At 42.3% G+C, this 24,292-nt stretch overlaps 1 protein-coding gene across 4 annotated transcripts in view; it reads left to right on the top strand.

Moving 5' to 3' along the window:
* The window catches only part of LOC135208646 (UDP-N-acetylglucosamine--peptide N-acetylglucosaminyltransferase 110 kDa subunit-like), an 81,345-nt gene that overhangs the window by 44,121 nt on the left and 12,932 nt on the right, over positions 1-24,292 (top strand). For all 4 annotated transcript variants that reach the window (XM_064241034.1, XM_064241035.1, XM_064241036.1 and 1 more), the window contains exon 6: positions 6,119-6,315. In XM_064241034.1, the coding sequence (XP_064097104.1) occupies positions 6,119-6,315 (197 nt within the window). The remainder of the gene's footprint in view (positions 1-6,118; positions 6,316-24,292) is intronic.

Here is a 24,292-nt window from a genome sequence, read left to right on the forward strand (position 1 = left end):
CTTCCGCAGGTGAGATGTCAAACTTAGTAGAACTAATGCGGACTTCTTTGGGAATGGCTATCATTCCAGGCTTGCTGTTACACCTCAGTAGAGTTGCCAGCAGCACACCTGGTCTGGTCTCATCACCTGACAAATGTATCGCCTATCACTTGCTAGCTCATGTCCTGAGGTCTCCAGACAATCCTGCTTGTTCTGCATCTGTACCTGCACCTGCCCCTGCTCCCATCCCTGGACCTGCCCATGTACCAGCTCCTGGACGGGATGAGTCGTCTGCTGCCCTTTGGGGAGCCCTGACAACTCTACTGTGGAAGCTGTCTTCGTCATCATCATCATGACCTGTTGCCTCCACTCTGGAGAAGAGAATTGACTTAAGTCCAATCATTATTACAAGCTGCTACTTCCTCCTCTACCTGCCAGAAGCATAAGGTTGGTGCACGATCTAGCAGACTGGGAGCCACGCTGCTGCTAGCAGAAGCATGGCTCCCACCAGCGCTGCTACAGTCCTGCTACCAGTACCAGCCCTGCTAGCACACACCCTCGGAGAAGCCTCTACTGACAACCAGGTAAACATGGACCCGGTTTACCTCAGTCCTGGTCTGTTGCTGCAACACCTGACGAGCAAGAGAATCTCAACAGGAATCAGCAACACATAGAGGCTACTGCAATGGCAGCTATTCAGGCAGTCTCTGGCTAGACTTGTGATCCCTCACAGTGTCTAGACATGCTGCTACCTTCGGAGCCATAGTCCCAGGGGAAGACAGCTTTCAGGAGACTGTGCCAGTCTGGAGGTAGGGCTTTCCTACCAGGCACCAGACAGCTACCCTGGGGGCAAACCTAATTCTCAAGAGACGAGACGCTGTCCTCTCTAGAGTTACTAGATCCCTTTGCCCGAAGTTTGTACTGGTTTTTACGAACGGATCCCTGCTGGGTTCCACCTCTTTAAACAGAGGACAGGTAGATGCTACAATAGCCAAGCACAGGGAAAATCCCTTGCTGGCTCTCCCGCTTCTTCAGAAGTGGGAACCAAGACTGTCTCTAAGGACCAAGGTCTTGAAGGCCTCTGGAGCTTGAACCAAGGTTCGTTCTCCAGCTTCTGCTCCCAAGGGCGCTATGCTCGAGGGACAGGGACTATGTCTGAGTCTCGTTCGCGAGCTTCTAAATGTGCAACCACCTAAGGAGGACATACATCCACAGTCAATGAAGGGGAGAGTCTACTTGACATGGTAGTGGCATGGGGCAAGAGCAGGGGCGAAGTCATGGCTCAGACCTACCTGTCAAGACCAAGATTGTTTCATCTCTACAAGAGGAGGTCCCCTGTATGACCCTCTTCACTCGAGGTTTCAGCCTCAAAGAGAGCTGGGATGTGTTGTGAGGATGATGCAATTCCTTGCCAAGCTGCTGGCATTGGCATTGCTACAGCAAGGCAAGAACCTCTACATGTACCTCGGGAAAGCGCCTTACCAAGCCAATCATGCTCTCCAAGACCCACGCTCATCCTCCTCTCCTATTCCCTCTACTTCCTCAGGCTACGCTAGAAGTATAGAAGATGCTGAGCAAGATGCTGTAGAAGCCTGGTCGGACTGGTCCCCAGGATTCTACAGCCGGATCTTTCTCGTAGGGAAGACATTTGGGGGGATGAAGATCGATCATAGACCTTTCTCCCCTGAACCGATTCTTAGCCAGACTCTGTTCAAGATGGAAACAACATGAACAATGTTTGCCTCTATCAGTAGGGAGAATGACTTCATGCTGACAGTGGACTTGAAAGATGCATATTTCCAGATCCACAAATCCTCCCGCAAGTTCCTCCACATCGTCCTTGCAGAGACAGTACCAATTCAGAACACACTGTTTCAGACTCTCAACCACTCCCTAGTTGTTCACGAAAGTGTTCAGCATGTTCTCATCTTGGGCCCATTCGCACGGGATACGTCCTTTGAGGTATCTCGATGATTGGCTGGTCCTGGCAGGCTTCTGTTCGCATTTGATACAGGACAGGAATCGACTTCTCAAGTTTTTCAGGATCTGAGAGATCCTGAGAAGTCCGATTTCGAGCCCAAGCAGAGGACGTAGTATCTGGGCATGCTGATAGACAAGACTTCCCCTGGAACTCTGGTACCAGCATGTTCAGGGAGGCATTGTGGTGGTTCCTGTCTCGACAGGAACAGCCTGCTCAGCTCTGGCTGGTCGTGATAGATCATCTCTCGTCTGAAGAATCGGATGCATCAACCAAGGATGGAGCACACACCTGGAGGAGGAGTTGCGGATTGCAGGGGTGCGGGAACTTCACGACAAGCACCTTCACATCAATGTTCTGAAACTCAAGGCAGCCTTCCTTGTTCTCCAAGAGTTTCGGGAATGTGTGATAGGGCACACTGTGGCGTTCATGATCAACGAGACTGCAGTAGTGGCACACATCAACAAGCAATAGAGACTCGCCTCTCTCAAGCTTCATCAATTAACAGGGCAGGTGCACGAGTGGGCTACAGCACTCTCGATGGAGCTGTCTGCCAGATACATTCCAGGCAAGAGGAATGTAATGGCAGACAAGCTCAGCCATCAGAATCAGGTGGTAAGGACCGAGTGGTCTCTTTACCAAGATATGTCGGAAAGGTTGTTCAGCCTTCGGGGTCATCCAGTCATATACTTGCTCGCCACCCAGTTCAACAGAAAGCTAAAGACCTATTCCGGACCCATGGGCAGCTGCAGAGGACTTGTTCCAACATCCGTGGGACATCCTCGAAGTTTATGCTTTTCCCTCGTTCTACCTGATTCGAGCAGTGATCGGCAGGGCACTGATCACCCCGAATCTTGGATGATTTTGGTGGCACTCAAAGGGCCTCAGGCCGTTTGATATCCTGATCTTCTGGCTCTTCTCTATAAGACACTGAGAGAGATTCCCCCATGGCAGAACGTGCTGTGCCAGCCACAGGCCAAACTGTACCATGTCGTTCCTGTGTCTTCACAGCTGGAGGATATCCACCATCTCTTGCGAGCGAGACTATTTCTCTTCAAAGCAGACAGAGATGGCAGGATGCCTCAGATGGCCCTCTGCAGTATACCAAGGAAAGTGGGCTGTCTTCTGTGGTTGGTGTAAAGACTACTGAGCTGCACTGGCCCTAGTCTTGAAACTGAAGGGTATTTATATCTCGTCTTCTTTCAAGATACCATTACTCATAAGAGCTTCGAGAGGTCTTAGTCCCCCCCAGGGTAAGACCTCCTGAGTGGGACGTGAATCTCGTGTTGCGCAGCCTGACCAGGGCCCCATACGACCCCCTTCGAGAGTACTCAGACAGGGATCTTACCCTGAAGACAGTCCTTCTGTTGCCTTGGCATTGGTGAAGAGTTGGTGAACTACATGGTCTATCTTATGACCTAATAGTGGACGGGAATCGGTTAGAATCAGTTACGCTCGACTGTCCGAACTTCAGAGCGAGGAATCAGAATCCATCGGTCCCTGAAGCCAGATTCGATTCCTTCACCATCCCCTCCCTGAGTGACTTTGTTGATGATGATGGCTTCAATAGACAATCAGGAAGGTTTACTCTACTGCTGACAAAACAGTACACTTTGCTGAAGAGTTCATGAGGTTGGGTATTGCCCCGTTCCTTCACTTTCCGTTGAACCTGTCGGTTCATCAGGTTTTGAAGGCAAGGATCTGAATACACCAGGTCACCTCCTCTCATCACCTTTGGGATATTACCCACAGGTCCTTGGACACTTTTCCTAGGGACCAGTGGTGGCTGCTCAACAGGTTGTGTAACTTACCCAGCTCCTTAATTGGACAGTATTGTATTTTGCCTTGTCGTACAGTATGATTGAACATGACTGTGGAGTGACTCATGACTGGAGTGACTGGCTCCCCTTTCATCTCTATTCTACTCTTTCCCTTTCGGGTAGAGAGTAATGCAGACCGTTACATGCTGGACCGAGCGATCAATGCAGGTAATACACTCCTTGGAGTAACCTATCTATTTTCTTTGATTAGTTAATAGAAGTAATATCTGCCCCTTCCCTTCATAAGGCAGGGAAGAGGGACCTGGACATCAGACAAACTCATAACTTGTATTTGCCTTAATATCTCTTGACATAATGGTTCTTAGCTATCTCTAAAGGGGGACATATTCTCTCCCCTTATGAGTAAACCCAGAAGACTGACTGATTTTGCAGTTTTTTAACTCCGATCAAAGTCAGTGACTGGATTACCTTCCTCGCTCTTACGACCAGGAAGGAAATCTCAGGTAGGCTGAACCCCAGTTGGTTCACTGGAGATCACTCAGATTCCACCTACCAATCAGTGAGTCTTCCTATAGTAAAGGACCAAGGGTTTTGTATATCGCACAGGAACAAATCACAGTTTTTGAAAGTAAATTGTGTTTTTCCTAGCTATACAAACCTAAGGTCCTTTACACGAACTGCCCACCTCGTGCCACCCCTCAATCTGCTATCTGGGCCAAAAGCAAATTGGAATGTTTACGTCCGGTTGGAGGGACTACCAACGACTGGACCGGTAGTTAACTACCGAACTGCCTTGTTAAAGAATCACCGGTTGTGTCCAGGCTACGCCTTAAGTAATTCCTATAGTAAAGGACCTCAGGTTTGTATAGCTAGGAAAAACACAATTTACTTTTAAAAATTGTGATTTTATTTTCAAATACCTTAGATAGGTACTTAAGCTCTGGAAATTTTGTTGAAATTAAGCCTACTACTTCTGTGAGGACTAGAACATTGCGTCACAATATTTACTTTCTAATATTTCAGCATTTTTTTTCCTATTTGTCACTGGTCAGCCACTCCTTGCATCAGTCACAGGAGCAGTGTTTATTTTCTTGTGTAAGTGGTTAACTGTGCTTGCAAAATGTTGCACAGTTGTTCCTCTAGGTTTTGTACCCTCCCTCCCAATCGATTCCTCTCAGACTATAGGTCATTAGAGCCCATATAATCGATTTTAGAGATACTGATTGTATCTTGAGTTTCTGAAGTGAAGAAATTGCACCTTGATGCTTGAGCATTTTGACTGGTAATGCACTCTGTTTTGGAAGTATTTGATTTCATGTTGTATGTTTGGAATGGTCTACAATTGTTAAAATCGATTCCCTTGGGTGGTTATTGATTTTGACGTTACGGTATCTGTTGCTCTTCTTTTCAAGTTGGTGTATTTTGTTTTTTGTCTGAGAGTGAATTCACAGGCAAAAGCACAGGCATCCTGGTACTGAAGTACACAGAGTCGTTACTGCAAGCCACACTAATCAGAGTTGTTTTTACTTTTCTTCCCTTGGTGGTACATATAGATGTTGAGGCTGTCTAGGCCTACTCCTACTCAGCAGAGGTCGTCTTGAAGAAGCCCTCGGTTATTCGCGGAGACATAAGATGTAGGTGGACCGGCCGGGAGCCAGCACTTAAGAGTTTGTATTTAAGGCAACTGAAGGACCTCCTCAGGGGAGACTTTGATAACAAAAAACAAAACAAAACTGAGAAAGCTTTTGGGGCACATGTCTCATTCAGGTATGGTTGTGTCATTTCTCAAAACAAAAGTCGCAACAAAAATATCATTCTCAAGATTGTTTTTTGTCAGTGCCCTCTTCAAGAAAAGCAGTTAGCCTCCTGTGCAGCAGTCTCATGGCTTTACAAAGAGATGATCATGAATCAATTTTAATGATAAAGAATCATTAAAACAAATTGGGGGACCTAAGGGCGAGAAGATTAAATTCAGGGATTTGTTTTGAAAATCACTGTTGGAGGCTGACAGATTTCATGAGTCATTCTTTTGAGAAAAAGGGCAGCGCACGCTTAGGATAGGGCGAGGAGCGCGGGTACGCAGTAGGGCAGATCTTTATGCCAGTGCTTATGTTGGTACATAGATAATCTGCCTTTTCAAGTCTCATGTGTCAGTGTTTATATGTTACCATGTATTATTTTTTCATCTGGTAAAGCTCAACCAATGTAAGTTGAACATTGTAGTGTCTATGGATTCATAAGCTCTGGCGGAAGGTCATGTCGCAGGCGCGCGGTTAGTTGCGGCGCATCAGGCGAGCGAGTAGGGCGTATTGGATATAATATTTGTTCCATGTATGATCTCTTTTTTCCCCTTTTTTTCCTCCCTTTCATGACAATTTAGGCATGCTACTTGAAGGCCATAGAAACTCGGCCAGACTTCGCTGTTGCATGGAGCAACCTCGGGTGTGTGTTTAATGCCCAAGGTGAAATTTGGTTGGCCATCCATCATTTTGAGAAAGCTGTCGCCCTCGATCCAAACTTCTTAGATGCATACATCAACCTGGGCAATGTTCTGAAGGAAGCGCGCATTTTTGATAGGTGAGCTGCTTTATATATAATTTTTTTTTTTCTTATTGGGGAGGATTAAATGATTCAGTTTACTATCATAATGAAGTATTTCAAGTATTTTCTTGATGTAATGATGCATCTTAAGATCTACAATATGTAATATGTTTGAAGTACACATTTCCAAATTTAATTTTTCATTCAAGATCTGCAGGGTATAATTTTCGGTCATTTAGTCCTTCCAGACTATTAATATTGTGTAAATTTTATTTTATGGCACTTTATCAGCCCTTATCCTGAATGTCCCACATTATCTTACCAGATATCAGCTTTTCCTTCAGATGCTTTTGAATGTAATAGCGTATGTGCATTCTGACACGGTTAGGCAATAGGAGAAACCTCATAAGAACTAAATCCTTGAAACAGTGGGTAATAGTGATTCAGATTTATTTTGGCTTGAAATATTTGTAGCAAATGAAAGTGTGTTGTGTGCGTGCTAGTGGAGAAGTACTTCAATTGCCAGTAATGAAGACCGTTATTGAAAATAAGAAAAGAATTGGTTGCTGAAAGGGTTTGCAAGAGGTACAGAAATTTTCATGGTTCAACAGATATTCACCACTGTCCCATAGCAGTAGTCTTCTACCCTTCCTCCACCAACTTGAGACTTAATTATCATACAAATTGTATAACCGTCATAATTGCATTAAGATGTTTGCTACATATGTTGATAATTTTAAATATAAGTACAGTGGTACTTCATTTGTCAAATGTTTCTTGTGTCAAACATTCCTTTTTTTTTTGAACGAAATTTTCAAGAAAATTTTGTATAATTTGTCAAACTGTAGTGATCGATTATCTTGTTTATACTTGTATTTGACAGCCTACTGCATCCTACAAGAAAAACTGTACTAACATGTTTTTGTTTCCATTTACAATATATAGTTTAATGATAACCATATAACCATCTCTGACAAAATAAAAAAAAGAAGCATTTCAATATAAAATTTAGCATAAAAGATGTACAAAATTATATGTCACCACAGTCACGTCATGAGCAGCTGACTGAGACTGAACAAGGGAGCGTTGATATGTTGAGAGAAGAAGAGAGTTAAAATGTTACTGTATGTATATAAAAGCAATAACAGTTCACATAAAGTAAGGGAATGTCACAATAAATTTAATAAATATAAAAACAATCAAATGCAATAAACAATAAAAAGTCTTAATTGAGCCAGTGTTCGATGCACCAAGTGAGACGGTATAGTTGAATCATTTTCAACAAAATAGTAAATGAAAGAACAAAAATTGAGCCAGTGTTTGATGCACCGAGTGGGACGGTATAGTTTAACCATGTTCAACAAAATAGTAAATGAAAGCGCAAACCTTTTCACAATACAAGTTATCATAAATAATAATAAAATCATTTGCCATTGCAGTGATGCACAGCTAACTTGAGGTAGAAGGAAGGAGCGTTTATATTTTTTAGGAGAAGAAAGTTAAAATATTACTGTATGTATGTAAAAGCAATAACAATTTACATAAAATTAGGGAATTTCACAAATTTAGTTTAGCCAGTGTTCAATGCACCGAGTGAGACGGTATAGTTTAACCATATTTAAGAAAATTGTAAATGAAAGAACAAAGCTTTTCACAGTAAAATTTAGCATAAATGGTTAGCAAAATCATTCGTAATTGCAGTGATGCAGAGCTAACTTGAGAAAGAGGGAGGGATCATTTATATTTTTGAGGAATAATGAATGAATGATTTTAAGTTATGCGTCGTGATATTTTTGAGGAGAGAAGAGACAGTAAAATCTTTATTATAACATGTATGTAAAAGCAGCACCAATTCAGATAGAAAAATAAGATGTTATTTCACAGTACATTTAACATAATGATAAAATATGAAAACAATCAAATGCAGTACAGTAATAAAAAAAAAAATAAAGGAAAAAAAAGTATTACTGGAGCCAGTGTTTGGTACACTGAGTGAGACAATAGAGAGGAGAGGAGAGGAGAGGGAAAGACAAGGGTCTGCTTCCTACTGACTTATCAGCTGGGCTGGGATGGTTATTCGCTTGTTTCTTTCACTTACACTCTGTTTGCAAATCACTTCTTTTGGTAACGGTAAAATACTGTATTGTGGCATAATTAATCTATTTCATGTACATACTTACAATCCAAGAGTAAACACGTCAACAATCATACATGTTGATTACTCTCTCTCACTATCGATTCCTGTGATTGTCCATGTAAATTGCGAATAAAATTTATTTTGTTCCATCCTCTAGCTGCCTGTGCGCCATTTTCACCATGAAAAAAAACTGCCTGTGCGCCATTTTCACCATGAAAAAAAAAAGAAGAAGAAAATTTTACCTCGTATAACATACTGTTTTATTACTTTACACACTTAATTTAACTTTTGAACTCGTTAACAATATAAAAAAATGTGAGAAGGGGAGACTCTGGGTTGGCTAGAACAAATTACTTTGATTCCCTTTTATTTCTGATGGGTGTTTTTGAATAAATCATGTTTCGAACAGCCTTCTGGAATGGTTAAGTTCGAAGTCTGAGGTACCATTGTACCTGGTGATTGGATTAATAAGGAAGAAAACGCAATGGGGTTGAAGGACGATTGAAATATTTATAAAACTACAAGTCGTTGAATCCAAGTAGAGGAAAGAGAACCACTAAGAAAACTAGGACAAACAGAGCTGTCTAAAATTGTACTGATAAAGCAAGAACAATGAAAGACCTAACTCCTAATACAAAGACTTGAAAATACTGGCAGTCCCCGGGTTACAACGGGTTCAGCTTACGGCGTTGCAAGGTTAAGGCACTTTTCAATTATATTTATCAGAAATTATTTCCAGGGTTACGACGCATGTTCCAGGGTTATAACGCCTACAACGCTGATCTAGCAGATTAAATATTAAACCAAAAATTCAAGATAATCAATATTTAGAGGTTTTTTGGATGAAAAATGCAATAAGAATGCAGTTTACATAGTTTTCAATGCACCCAAAGCATTAAAAGTAAGGTTTTCTTGGGATTTTTGACGATGTTCCGGCGTATGGTGATTTTCAGCTTTCGATGCGTCTCAAGAACGGAATACCTGTCGTAACCCGGGCACTGCCTGTATTTCCATGTGTGTCCACTGAGAGCATTCTACACATACCATAACCTTGGGACAATTTTGATTTATGCATCAAGTAGTATATACTTCATTTTATGTGTATATTGCTGAATTTTTGTTTGGCCTGATAGCAAAATTTCTATTTCTTTATCTTTCATATAAAATCTTGGTGGGCAAAGGTTTCACTTTATTTTGAACAATAGGTGACATTTGGATCATGGGAAAGAAAATTATTTGCTTAAAGGGAATTGTTACTACTGTACTACTATAATATATATATATATATATATATTAATATATATAATATATATAATATATATATATATATATATATAAATTCATTTAGTAATTTCTGCAGTATAGGTTGGGTTCGGTAAATTGAAGAAAATTGCTTTGTTAAATGTTCATTATAATTCCATGAACCAATATCTGGTAGGTTAGGTGCTTGGCAAGAGTATAGAATGCTTGTTATTATGAGGGGATATAGTGGTTAGGATTCAGTTATACAGTATATCTAGTTATTATAAGTACATGTTACTGTATATTTAGCTTGTAGCACTAACTCAACATGACTGGTGGTCATTGGCATTGAGATATCCTTGGTTTGCAAGTGGATGTATTTTGTCCATGACTTTTCGGTATCTTCTTAAGTTAGTTGGCTTAGCAATGAAATTTGGTCTTTTTAGCAAAGCACCAGCAGTAGCTCGGTAGATGATTTAAAGGCCAGCATTATTTTATGTTAAAGGAAAACACCAAGTGGATTCCCTTAATTTCTTTCTCTCCTATTGAAGGAAATATATATGGGAATGGGTGGTTAACATTGAATTTGATACTTCCTGACTTAAGGTCCTGCTGTTTTCTAATTTCACTTTCCCTGTCTATATTTTGAAGTCATTTAGAGGATATTGCAGGTAGGGTTGCATCAATTAATTGTAGAGATAAAATACAGGATAATTCATGACCAGTATACAGTCCAAATTGGTTGGAGCTGCTCATACTAGCTCATTAACAGAGGAACCTGTTTAAGATGATTTTAAAGCAGATTTGTGCTATTGAATTATTGTCAGTTGCTCTTCTAGCCTTTGAATGATTATAATAGCAATAATCTTGCAGTAACCAGCTGTGTACGCTGTCACACTCTTGATTGTAACTACTGCAGATTCAAAGCTTGGACCTGATGTATCAAAATGCATCGTCAAACAAAAGTGGCATCATTAAGTGATGGGCTTAATGAAAAAAAAAATTATTAGTCCTCTATGAAATGCTTTTAAGAAGTTAAATTTTTATCAGTTCCAAGTATTTTTAAGATTAGAAGTTCCTGCATTCTTAATGTTGTGAACAGTTTTTGGTGGTATATACTTTGATTACAAAGTTCTTTGTGAAAGATTGCTCAGCAATTCATTATAATACACTTGATTAGAGAAAGTGATAAGAGTTTGGTTTTATTGAAGACCTACAGGGAGCATACTGATAAGGTATTCAGTGGCCATTTGTTTATTTGCCTATATACTTTTAAGTTAACTTGAATTTGTTATACTATATATGTAAGTTGTGGAGTTATGTACAATATTTTGTTGTTTTCTACATAATTTTTTGGTATGCAATTATTTATTAATGCTTATATAGAAATCATGCTTCATTACTAGCAAGTCTTCCATTTTCTATTACATAATTGGTTAAACTTATCTAAATCTCATTAGTTGTATGGATAACTAACTAGCCTAAGGTTTCAGGTAGTGATTTCAAGAATTTCTCTTATGTATTATGACAATCAGTAGTGACCCTGTGGCTGATGTGACTTTGAAATAAGTTGACCAAAGGATCTTTTTGTTATACATTAAAACTCAAAAAAAATTATCTTAGTTAAAAGTAAGTTGTTTTCAACTGTCCGGTCCAAGAACAATTCTTTTAAATAATTTGGTTTTCTTTGCAAATTTTTAAATAATTGGGTTTTCTTTGCAAATCTTACTAGGTCTTCATAGTTATTAATATGGATCTTTTGTTCTGCTGTTGGAATACTTTTCTTCGGTGGGGTAGCAGCATCCTGGGTGGTTTTTAGCTTTTGAGGACAATGCTCAGCTTAGTATTTTACTTTACAAGCAATGATGAGTATGGTTTTACTTTTCTTGCCTAGCCCTATTCTGTGAAATTCATCTAGTTAGAAAGCAGGATGATAATAGCATCTTGATGCCAGGGGGTGCCACATCGTTATTGCTCAAGTATCTCATTCCATTTACTCTACAACTATTTTATAGCCTTCCCTGTAGTTATATGTATGTTAATACCAGTAAGTTGAAGGTAGGCTGAAACAGTAGTTCAATTTTCGCATCATTAACAGGCAACTTGGATGTTGTTTTCCTTTGTTGTTAGAAATTGATGCTAGATCAATATGCCAAGACATTTTGTTAGCTGTAAAGGCTAGAAAAAATGTAGTGGGAACAGATTACCTCACTCACTATTGAAACTTCATTATTTAAGCAATGCTACAACTGTCATCGCAGGGAAAGCACTGTTTTAGTTACACAAAATAAGTTCTTTCATCCAGACATACATTGCCTCATTCCCATGGGTGAGAAGTGCTCAGTCACACCCACTTGTAAAGGTCAAGATTGAGATACCTGCTTATGATGCTTCTTGCATTCAGTAAGGAGGCCTCTTAATCTATTATTAATGCGTTTGTTTTGTATGCATGAAAAATTGTTTTGTGTTATTTAAACAGTTTCATCACAACCTGCTTAGAAAGTCAATTGGGTGAGAGGTTAGAGATTTTTAACATTCTTGGCATAGCTATAGTGAGGTCATAGCTGGCATAGTGATAGTGATATAATAGCAGTATTATGGGGCATTGAAGGTCATGTCTCAAGCGAGTGCCCAGGTTTCTATTCATGAATGTAGGGGCGTGAAAGATATTGGTAGGACTCTGTCAAGCAGTGCGTGAGATTGTGACCCTGGAAATCCACAGCTCATTAGGAGTTCCAGTGAAGTGAACAACCATTCAAGTTGTGATGTGCAGGGTAAAGATTCACAAATGATTCTCATGTCACCTGCAAGAAGGAGCAAATTTTTATAATTTTATCAGTCCCCAAAAAAATAAATATTAGTGAAGAAGGAATAGCAACACAATATATCATACCTTAGATGATTGCCACCTCATTTTCTAGAGACCCTACTCAATCGCAAGAAAAAATCAACACTACAACAAATGAAGTACTACTATGACCAACCCTCAAACACAGAACAGAAATGGGAAATAGACGTACACAAATTATCTGGCCAAGAAAGTCATAACCCTGCACTGCAATGGAAATAATACCAAAATATGATATTAGACGAAAATAAAGAAATAATCCTTAACTAAATAGAAAATTATATAAACTTGCAGCATGCCACCAAGAAACTCATCATCTCATTGGGGGCTAAGCTTATACTTGACTTTTCTTTGTCCCCCTTGTTGCACCTCTCTACTGTTTACACCATATGTGTATGACCTTGGGAGTCAGGGCCATTTTTCTCCTTGCCTTTCCTAACAAATGAAATGTGATGAACCCACTGGAGAAAAATGCAAGATCAACTTGACAATGCCTGTTGAGAATACTACTAAGATTTTGGTAAGGTATTGACTTGAAACCAGTGCATATGTCCCATATCAGAGAGTGATAAGTTTTTCTTGATAAAGACAGTGATGACAAAAAAAAAAAATATTAAAATGCAGTTCAACGAAAGATAGTACATGACGGATTTCTTCCCTTATTTTTGAGTTAAAAGATTCATTAATATTAATTGAAAATACCTTTGTTCCGACTAAGTACAAAACCGTCGGTTGTCTACAAAAGGATATCCGCGGGAACGCGCCGCCGCTACCGCATACAAAGAGTTCAAACTTGAATCGCTGTACCTGGTCTGGGGTAAACTGTGCGGGGTGATCCCGGCCAGCTTGGGTAGGTCATTGTGATACCATTCTTTTCGCGGTAGCCGTCGTGTCAACACCTACTCCTTCCGCCTTGACCCGACTTGAGATAAACACGCATGACCGCCGACTGTAGTCTTTTCTTATCGTGATAACATCTTTGACATCCTGTGCTTGAGGTGCTTCCCCACGTGCCCTATTCCTATCCGTTTTATTTATCCTTTAGTATTACCTAGCATCCTAACTTCCCTGTAAGTATGGAATGGCGGGATCTATGGTGGGTTTTTTGTTTTTTCGGGGAGGATTTGTGTGTGTGTTTCCGATGGCATGCGTTGCGGTACATCTTTGCCTTCGCCAACCTCGGATCCTCATCTTTGGTGTATTGCTTGTAGGGGTTTTGAATGTTCCCCTGATGCATCGTGTTCAACCTGGTGCGCAGTGGAATAATGATCAGTGGAGGCTCTATTATGAGGCGCATGAGAGTGTTTTCAGTGACGCTAATGTTGATACCGATAAGCCTAGCTAGGCCGACTACTGTGGGGCCTAAGGCTGTGTGTGAGGGGGATAGTGCCCAATTGGAGAACACTAGGCCTAGTAATCCTTCCTCCTTATTAACGGGGGACCTAGTTAGTGAGCCTAGTGTCCTTCCCAAGAAACCTAGCTAAAGAAAACCTTCGTCGTCGGGGGCTAGGAAAGCAGGTAAGAGGAAAGAGGCTATACCTTAGGGGCTGGGATCCATGTTTCCTGCCTCGAAGCGTAACAAGAAGGGGTCTTCAACCGAGAGCTTGTTCCCGCCTAGCCTAAAGGCCGAAACTATCTAGGTATGACCATAGCAGTGCCGAGACACAGCCGGGTACCAAGGTAACCCCCTGTTCCTCTCGGGCACAATCAGTCCAGCCCCAGGAGGGATCCGGGGGTGACGGACCTGATGCCTCACCCTCCCATCCTGAGGACAGTGCTAAGGAGCCCGGAACGGGACCCAACTCGCAGGAGCCGGAGGCCCCCTCCCCTCCAGAAGTTGCGGCAACCCGACGCAAGAAGCCAGCCAGCCACAACGCTCGGAGGAGGAGCATCAATGGAGACCTTTCGATGCCGCAAGGCCTAGGTCGCGCTGGAGAGGACCAGTGCCAGCGTTGATGCCCGAAAAAGCTAGGCCTAGGCATGAGCCTAGTACCTCCGCCCACCACCCCCACCTCCATCAGTTAGCCTAGGTACAGTGGGGGCCCAGGTCCTCACTCCCGCCACTGGACATTGCGAACCTGGTCAAACAGGCGGTGGAGGACTACTTAAGCTCCAAAAAGGAGGTTTCCCAGCAAGTGGAGAAGAAGAACACCAGTCTAGAGGAGTCTGCCCGTAGGATGGAAGAAGCCAGGAAGAAGTTCCTTTTGGAGAAGAAGTCAGAGGAACTGTTTCCAGATTGGTGACAGTTCTGACTCTGATTCCGAGCCCGATTCATGCTCCGAGGGGGAGCCCGATTCTGACCCCGATTCGGACGGCAGTCAGACTAGCTCCCACCTGCGGAGCCCCGAGCCCATTATCATTCAACCAGATTCTGTCGTTGATTAGGAGCGCCAATTGGCCTAACAAAAACTGAGGAACTGAACCAGGAGTTTCAGTCAGAGGTGCATAAGGTGCTCAACCTGAAGAATTCACAGCCCCCCTCGGTCAGCCTCCCCTGGAGCAAACCAGGTTAGCTAGCCATGGCTAGAGCGTCCCGAGAAGCCACGACTTCACCAACTAGGGTATCTGAGAAACAGAGGTGGCTTCCTATCCCTGCTCAGGGGGCCAGCAGGTATTATAGGCCAACAGGTGACAAAACTAAGGGAGTCTGCATATTCCAGGGACCTTGCAGATCTCTTAGATGTCAGTCTGGACGCCCTTCAGAAAAAGCACCTCTTGCTCTCTCCCTCAGAAACCGAAGGACTCATTCGCGCTCTAGCTCTGGCCCTCGCTACGAATTCGTGGATGGAACGTCTACTGGCAGCACTTCCGCAGTTCTTACCCGAGCTCCAGCCTCAGCAGCAGCAGAAACTTGTCTTCGTTCATGCAGGTGTGGGGATCAAGACACTCTCGCACCAAGCAGACAACTTAGCGTCCTGTGGGCTAATATGGAGGTGAAAAGGATAGAGAATGCCTTCAAGGAGGTGCCAAATCGCCAGTGGTGAGAGACTCCTCCCGGACTTACGGAAAAACCCGCTGTTCCAGAAAGAACTTATTCCTGCGGAAGAAGTTCGCAAGGCAGCGGAGAAGAAGGAGCGATCTCTCCAATCTAGGGCTCTCTCCAATTCCGCAACCCCGGGCCATAGACCACGGCCAGCACCACAGATTAGCCAACAGGTAAGAGAAGCGCAGAGACCGGCTTTTCCCGTGCGTAGGCGAGAGGAGAAGAAACCTTACTCTGTGTCGAAGGACAAGTTCCTATAGGGAGAAGACTCGTCCCTTTCCATCAAAGGAGCGGAAGCAGAAGGGCAACAGAAGAGAGGGAGGTCCCCGCAAGAAATTCTAGGCGCCAGATCCTGCCCGTCAGCGAAGGTAGGGGGGTGCTTGGCTGCCAATTGGCAAGTGTGGCAGCAAGCAGGAGGCGGAAGATTGGACCCTGCAGGTTATCAAGTCAGGCTTTAAACCGTCTTTCCCTTCCAGTCTACACCCACTCTATCCCCTACCCCCATCCAAGTCCCTTCCTATCGACCGGACTCGGACCGCGGACGGGCCCTGGAGGAGGAAATATCCAAGCTACTTCAGAAAGGGGCGTTGGAAGAGGTTTCAGGATCCAGGTCCAGGGTTCTACTCCAGACTCTTCCTGGTAGAAAAGGCAACAGGGGGTTGGAGGCCGGTCATAGACCTTTCACCCCTCAACAAGTTCCTTTCTCTGACAAAGTTTCGGATGGAAACAAACGGCAGACTCCGTTCGAGCTTGTGTCAGGGAGGGAGACTTCATGGCCTCAATAGATCTTCAAGATGCCTACTTCCAAGTCCCTGTTCACCCCTCCTCCAGAAAATTCCTCAGGATTGTCAGCAAGGGAAAGACTCTGCAGTTCACCTGCCTGTGCTTCGGCCTCGCCACAGCCCCACAGGTGTTCACCAGGGTCTTCAAGATAGTGTCAGTTTGGGCACAACGCAAGAGGCATCCGTCTCCTCCGCTACCTGGACGATTGGCTCATCTTAGCCGAGACGGCTGCCGCAGTGTGCGGAGCACCTTCAGCTAGTTTTGTCATTCGTTCAGGAACTGGGAGTGGTGGTGAATGTCGACAAGTCGGATTTCACTCCCAGGCAAAGGATGGTGTACCTCGGAATGACACTAGATTCATCCCTCATGAAGGCCTTCCCCTCGGAGAACAGTCTCCGGCCTAGTATCTCAAGTGCGGAGAGCTTTGGGGCCCAGCCCTCCCACGCAAAACTCTGCCAGTCCATCTTAGGACACATGGCCTCAATAGAGAGACTAGTGCCCTCACAGCAGAAGGCGTATGAGGCCGCTTCAGTGGCTGTTCAAGAAACAATGGTCTCCTCAGGAAGGGGACCCCAACAGCAAAATTCTTCTCTCCCAAGAAGTAAGGAAGTCCCTGGAGTGGTGGATGGTGCCTTCCCACCTCCAAGGGGGGGGACACTCTCTCATCAGTCCGAGAAACCCCAGAGATTCTTCTCTTCACGGATGCATCAAAAGAAGGGTGGGGGCGCACCTGACGGAGGAAGAAGTGAGCGGCCTGTGGTCGGAAGAAGAGAAAGCAGCTCACATCAATGTCTTGGAATTGAAGGCAGTCTTCCTCTCCCTTCAGCACTTCCTGTCTCAACTCCAAGGGAAAAACGGTGGGCCTAATGTCAGACAACTCCACGGTGGTGGCAATATCTAAACAAACAGGGGGCACAGTCTCACTGGATCTGGTTCGCCTGGACAGTACAAATCCAAGGAGTTAGCAAGAGGAAATGGACATCACCCTCAAGGCAAGATATATTCCAGGCAAGAAAAATGTTTTGGGCGGACCATCTGAGCAGGAGGGGACAGATAATCAACACAGAGTGGTCCCTCCATCAAGAAGTAGCAGATGGCCTGATAAAGAGGTGGGGCTCTCCGTCGATAGACCTCTTTGCCACCGCATGGAACAGAAAACTGCCAGTGTTCTTCTCCCCACTCCCAGACCCGCAGGCAGCGGGGGAGGATGCCCTCCTGCAAGATTGGAAGAACCTGGACGCTTACGCCTTTCCGCCTTTCCCCCTCCTCCAGAAGATCCTTCAGAAGATTCGCTACTCGCAGAACCTGCGAGTAACCTTAGTAGCTCCTTGGTGGCCGGAAGCCCCCTGGTTCCCAGAAGTGCTGGATCTTCAGTTAGAGGACCCGGTAAGCCTACCAGACAGAATAGATCTCCTCGCCCAAAACCCAACAACGGATGCCTACACCCAAATCCGTCGGCCCTCCGCTTACACGGGTTCAGACTGTCATCAAAATCCTCCGCGATAGAGGTTTTTTCCAGGCAGTTAGCTTGAGGCCATGGCCAATCCTGTGAAACCTTCCTCAGGCAGATTGTACCATAGGGGGGGGAAAGTGGCGACGGTTTTTTCAAGATTGGTGTCAAGATAAAAGCATTGCCCCACCCCGACGAGGCCACCATCCCTCAACTAGCGAGTTTTTTTTTTTTCCACCACCTCAGGAAGGATAAACGACTATCCATATCGGCAGTGGAGGGGTTTATAGAGCGGCTTTAAATCAAGTATTCGCGTTGAAAAGGCATGACCTCGCTGCATCTCCAGGAAAATTTTGTTGCTCTTCAAGCACTTTAGGAGACCTGTCCCCCGAGAGAGCTACGGACTCCCCACTGGGATGTAGCCTTAGTCCTGGAATCCTTGAGAGGTCCTCCCTATGAGCCCTTACATTCAGCTTCCTTGAAGAACCTCACCTTGAAGACCCTTTTCCTCTTAGCCCCTGGCATCTTCGAAGAGGGTCAGCGAACTACACGCGCTGTCCTACGAAGTGTCACACACCGGCGTTGGAGGGAGATGGGGTTCTCGTTTGTCCCTGGCTTTGTAGCCAAGACTCAAGACCCATACAAGCCAGAGGAGATGTTTTCCTCTTTTACCATTCCTTCCTTGGGGGATTTTACCGGCTTTGACAAAGAGGAACTGATTCTATGCCCGGTCAGAGCCATGAAGGCCTACCTCAAGAGGACGAGACCAGTTCAAGACCCCCCCCCCCCCCCCCCCCGGGGGCTATCAAACGGCTGTTCGTGGCCACGGGCAAGCATCCGAAAAGAGGTGGCTAAGAATACCATCTCCTTCTGGATCAGACAGGTTATAAGAAGGGCCTACGAAAACAAGGAAGTACCAATGCCAAAGGTGAGGGCTCACGAAGTAGGGGCATAGGCTCCTCTATGCTCTTCAGGAAGAACCTCTCAGTGGGTCAGGTATTGGAGAGCAGGCACCTGGAAGAGTCAAACCACCTTCACCTCCTTCTACCTACGAGAAGTTACGTTCAAATCTCTAGAAGTGTTCTCTCTGGGCCCCATTGTCGCAGCCCAAGAGATCCTCTAGGCGTTGGTCACCTGCACTGCGTACCTCAATTTGGAAATACACACACACACACTCCCAGCAATTCCCGCCTAAGGTCTGGCCGAAATGTAAGGGGTATGAGTGAGTTTTCCTGGTAATATCCTACGTAATGACTGTACTGTCCATGACACGACTTGGCCACTACTGACTTTACCTTGGAGGAAGAAGAATGATGGCTAAGAATCCTTCAGGAACAGCTCTCCCTGAGTGAGTATTAGTACCATAGGTTAGGACAACAGCCGGAGCCCCTTGGGTTCTCCCCTATTGAATCCTTACCGTGTAAAGTGTCATGAGGAGTAGGGGGTCTGGGTTAACATCAGGTCATGTGAAGTTATTGGCGGCTCTTCAAAGGGGTACATTCAGGTCACTCACCTTCCCATCCTCAGTTCGAGTCTCCTTTTGTTAGACAACCGACGGTTTGTACTTAGTCGGGAACAAAAGTAATTTTTGTCGAAAAATTATTTTTTTTTCCTATATACAAACCTAGGTTGTCTAAAACAGATTAATGGCCCTCCTCATCCACCCCTCATTGAGTTATGGCCCCCATTTTGAAGAGTGTGTCTGTTTAGACTAAGTATTCTAACGGCTCAAAGAATGGTATCACAATGGACCTACCCAAGCTGGCCCGGGCTCACCCCGCACAGTACCCCAGACCCAGGTACAGCGATTCAAGTTTGAACTCTTTGTATGCGGTAGCGGCGGCGCGTTCCCGCGGATATCCTTTTGTTAGACAACCTAGGTTTGTATATAGGAAAAAATAATTTTCGACAAATTACTTTTTTTGAGTTAAAAGATTCATTATTATTAATTGACAATATTTGCTCAGCCATCTGTTAAGCATCCATTCATGCCCCCGCCCCCCCACCCGCTCTCTCTCTCTCCTCTCTCTCTCCTCTCTCTCTCTCTCTCTCTCTCTCTCTCCTTCCTTCAAACCACATCTGCTTCTCGGTTAATCACTTTTACTAATCATTTTCATCAAAATCTGTTTCAACAATAGAAAAAAATAAATGCTCAAATGCCTAAAGTTAGTCGAAACAAGTTACCCAAGACAAAAAAAAATCTTACTTCATGTTCAGCAATGATGGATTTCAAGTTGTCAACTGCTGCCAAAATGGAAGTTGCTCCTTCCTTCGTCTTTAACGTAAGGGCAAGCTTTTTAGTGTCGAGAAAATAGGTCTTCCTCTTCGACTTATAGGCAGATGCATACATGATGCGGATGATCAGAATACACTTCGTAGATCTGTATGGGATTACCGATCATTCCTACACGCTACGCTATGATGTCATAAATGCGTGAGATGGAGCCTTCTGTTTTAGCTAATGGGTGATCTGCGACAATGACGATACCGATCATTCAGAACACACTTCGCAGATCTGAATAATACCTATGATGATGGTGATGTTGATACCGATCATTCAGAATACACTTAGCAGATCTGAATAATACGTATGACAATGGTGATGATACCGGAAAAAAAAAAAAATGAAGAGACAATAGATTTGATACATTTTGCGGAGCATGGCTCGCAGACTTTAAACAGCTTCGCAGATACAGAAAATCTACTTTTGAGAACTAGCGACCACATAAAAGGGGAATCACACAATTCGAACGCGCGTAATTCGGGACCAGACTGTGTAATTCATACCAAATTTGTTGTAGAAAGTAAAACTGAAAGGCAGTGATGGTGTAAATGTCAAGAGGGGTTCGTGTAGGATTTGCATTATGAGAGAAACGAAAGTTTATCAGGATATAGCGTGCGCGGTATAGAATGATGCCCTCTTAGGAGAAGGAAAACATTTTTTCCACACTGGCTTAAACTTTGCTTCATTTGGTTGATCCCAAGGCCTTCATCCTTTCCTGACATTAGTATGATAAATGGCCCAGGAATTCCTTTTGCATTTTACACGGTAGATGATAAGCACACACAGATTAGTTTGAGAAATGTCAGACTGGATTGCATGTTTATAATATATTGCCTTTAAAGCATGTTGATCATTGTTCTAAAAAGGAAATGGAATTTTGATTCATTCTTCATTAGATTCAGGAAGTAAAGTGGTTATGTATTTATACTAACTTTGTAATTTAGATTGAATTAATTCTTCCCTGGTACTGAACCTTTTTCAGTTTTCTTTGCATTATTTGTAGGTTGTAATATCAGCACAGTCTTAATGTTTTTTAAACTTAGACATTTTATCTCATCCTGTATAAATTGCAATAAAGTACAGTCTTTATATTATCAAGCAATTAGAAATTAGTGAACGTAGATCTATGTGAGAAGATCCTTTTAAGAAAGAAAATTGGTAGAGGCATGAGTCTTTTAGACATGTAACTTAAACCATGATGTGTTATTCATATTGATAGTGTTTGTGTCTGCAACGATCCATCACAGCATGTGAACTAAGCATTAAGTGGTTAGCACGTTGTTCAAACGAGCAGCGAGCATCTTCCACTGTAGTGCGAAGCAGAATTGCTGGAAGGCGTTGTCATTCTCAATGTTCAATTACAAGTTGTTGGAGTAGTAACCCCATGTCCTCTGTTATCTCACACTAGGTCTGACAAAGGAAAATGTAAAGGATAAAGCAAGAGTTCATGCCACAAAATTGGAGGAAATTCAGACCCCCATCTCAAAAATGCACTGGGAAAATAAAATGTCTAAATAAGATCATATTGTATTTGAATTGCTATTTTTGGTTTTTTGGTCTTAATGATTTTTAATAAACTGACCCCTGTCTGGAGTCCGTAATTTGTATAAATAAGATTTTTCTGTTTTTTAAACACTTCAAGAAGATAAAGGTGCAGGAAGGAAGCGCGAATACAATGAAAAGTAAAACAAAGGTGATTTTTCCATTTTCAAAGAATTTCAGCTTGCAAGGACAGTGTTTTTTCCTTTTGTTTTCAGCAGTTGCAAAAAGGAGCATAAGAGTGGGGAGAGGGATGGGGAGAGAACAAGAGGGAAGGAGGAAGGATGGGAAAGCTTTAGAAGTATGAGGAGAGATGAATAGAGTGAGAGGGATGGAAGTAGGGGGTTTGAGGGAGGGACGTGGGTTTGTAAGAGATCAATAAAGTTCACGGTAGTCAGGTAACTGCGTTCCCCTTGGCTCTACCCTCTGGTCCTGCTCCCCTTTCCTTTACCCTGCCGTCTCCCTCTGCCTCGCCCTACCCTCCCTTCTCTTCTCTCTCCTACCCCCTCTTCCTAGTGAATACACCTCCCTCCACCTTACCACACAAACATACCTCATACTCTCTTGCTCTTTAACTGCTCCCTCCATCTTTACATCTTTTCTGTTCTGTATTTTTTATCAGTTTTATGAAGCCTTTTTCTAAAATTATATTTGAAAAAAAAAAAAAAAAAAATTGAATTTAAACTGCAGAAATTTCTCTTATGGCCATCCCCTTTGCCAGGTGTTATTATTGTTGTTGTTATTATTAATTATTATTATTATTATTATTATTATTATTATTATTATTATTATTATTATTATTATATTTATACCACTAATAATGTTATCCAAGAAATATTGTATTTGATTGGTTTTATGATTACAGTATTATCAGTTTATCTTTCAGAAGATTGCTTCTTTGTATTGGACTTAAAGTATCACAATTTTCTATTACATATTTTTTAAACTTATTTGCCTCTACTTCTGTTGCTGTTTTTGCGCCACCTAGCTGTTGTCGCTTTTGCTCTCAATTTTTCCATCTTTCCTAAAGTCATGAACATGTGACAGTGAATTTCCTTGGCACGCTTTAATCTTCTTGAAGACCACTCTGAACTGTTGTAAAGATATTAATCTTTGGTTAGGTTAATCAGCTCCTGCATGTAGTTTGCACGGTTTTGACCCCAGAGGAGAGGATTTTGCTTTTGAATTTATCAGTTACTGTAGGAGTAGTAGACTTAAGTCATTAAGTTCCATTAGGAGAGTACAGTATACAGTAAAATGTTTTTTCTTTTTATGCTTTGAAATACTTAAAGCAGTAAAACGTAGAGTAATACCTTTTTGTAATAGGGTTGTGTCTTGTACAGTATAAATACATAGTACAGATTTCTAGCAAATGTAGTGTACGTCACATTTTGTATAGTCTTACAGTCTATAGTAAGTCATAGTTTTTTTGGTTCTATAGTCTCTACTGTACTTCATATGATACATAATGTACAGTAATTGACAGTGTATTTATAAATTTAAAACCCATTGCTGCTTGTATCTGGCAGCAAAACCTAGTTATCCAATTTATGTGCATGTTTGTTTCATTAAATATATATGAAGAATGTACATCTACTGAAAAATGAAACTAATAGTATAAGAAGTGCCCTCACCAATGTATTATGTTAAGATTTTTAATTTCTAAACTTATTTTTATTATATTAAATCTTATTAACATCATCATCAGAATAGGAATTTTTTTACAGATACTTTTATTTTGACAAGTATATAGGTATTTATGTTGACAATTGCTTTGCTTTTTTTTTATTATTATTATTATATTAAATGTTTAAATTATTTACCTATTTTTTTGTGACTGGCCAGGTCTTGGCAATTGATACTTTTAAGATTAAAACTTTATGAATGGTTTTATATTTGTACAATGTATTTAACCATTTGTGTACATTGCAACTTATGTGGTGAATATAGGTGGGCCTGAATTGGCTTGTATATTAAGGTGAACATTTTATTTTGTATCTAAGGAAAACAAGATAAGCTTTTAAGTCTTATGTATGATTCACAGTTTTGTATTTTTTGACTCTTCAACTCGAGGTATAAGGTTTCTTTGTCTGCATATTCTACTTTTTGGAAGTACCCATGTTGTTTTTTTGTTTTTCTTAAAAAAAAAGCACAGCGTGCTTTTGAGATGTATTTTGAAGCCACCTTTCAAGTCCTGTTGAAATATTTACACATTTGAACAAAGCTCCCTCCTCCCTTAACCCTGGTACCCTTCTCACTCTCCCCTCTCCCCAGTATGCCTTTACATAGTGCTCCCTTGTAGACACCACTCAGCCAGTCACCTCATTAGTTCTCTGTTGGTGGCTTGAATCTTTCTGTCGTCCTTGCTCCTCCGAAGTATCCAACATTCATTTTCCTTTTATCCTTTTCTCTGTGGTTTATACTTATTGATAGTTTTTTTTATAACTGACTTTTCCATTGCTCTACATATTTTGATATTAGTCCTTTTCATTATTGAGTTTGGTTTTTCCTTAAGTTTCATTGAAGTAGGGATTAATACATGAAAGATGTGGATTTTTTCTTTTCTTATTTGTAGAGCAGTTTTTATATACACCTAGTTTGGCATTTTGGTGCCCTCATGTTGTTGAGTGAACTGGTAAATCAGTGTGTTGTGAACCTTTAATGTGGAAAATCTGCCTTCCTCTCTCTCATGGTCTGTAGACCATGTTTTTCTGATCCTTTTCTTTTGTGTTCAGCATAGCTTCACA

The sequence above is a fragment of the Macrobrachium nipponense genome, chromosome 35 (genome assembly GCF_015104395.2).
Source record: "Macrobrachium nipponense isolate FS-2020 chromosome 35, ASM1510439v2, whole genome shotgun sequence".
Lineage (NCBI taxonomy): Eukaryota > Metazoa > Arthropoda > Malacostraca > Decapoda > Palaemonidae > Macrobrachium > Macrobrachium nipponense.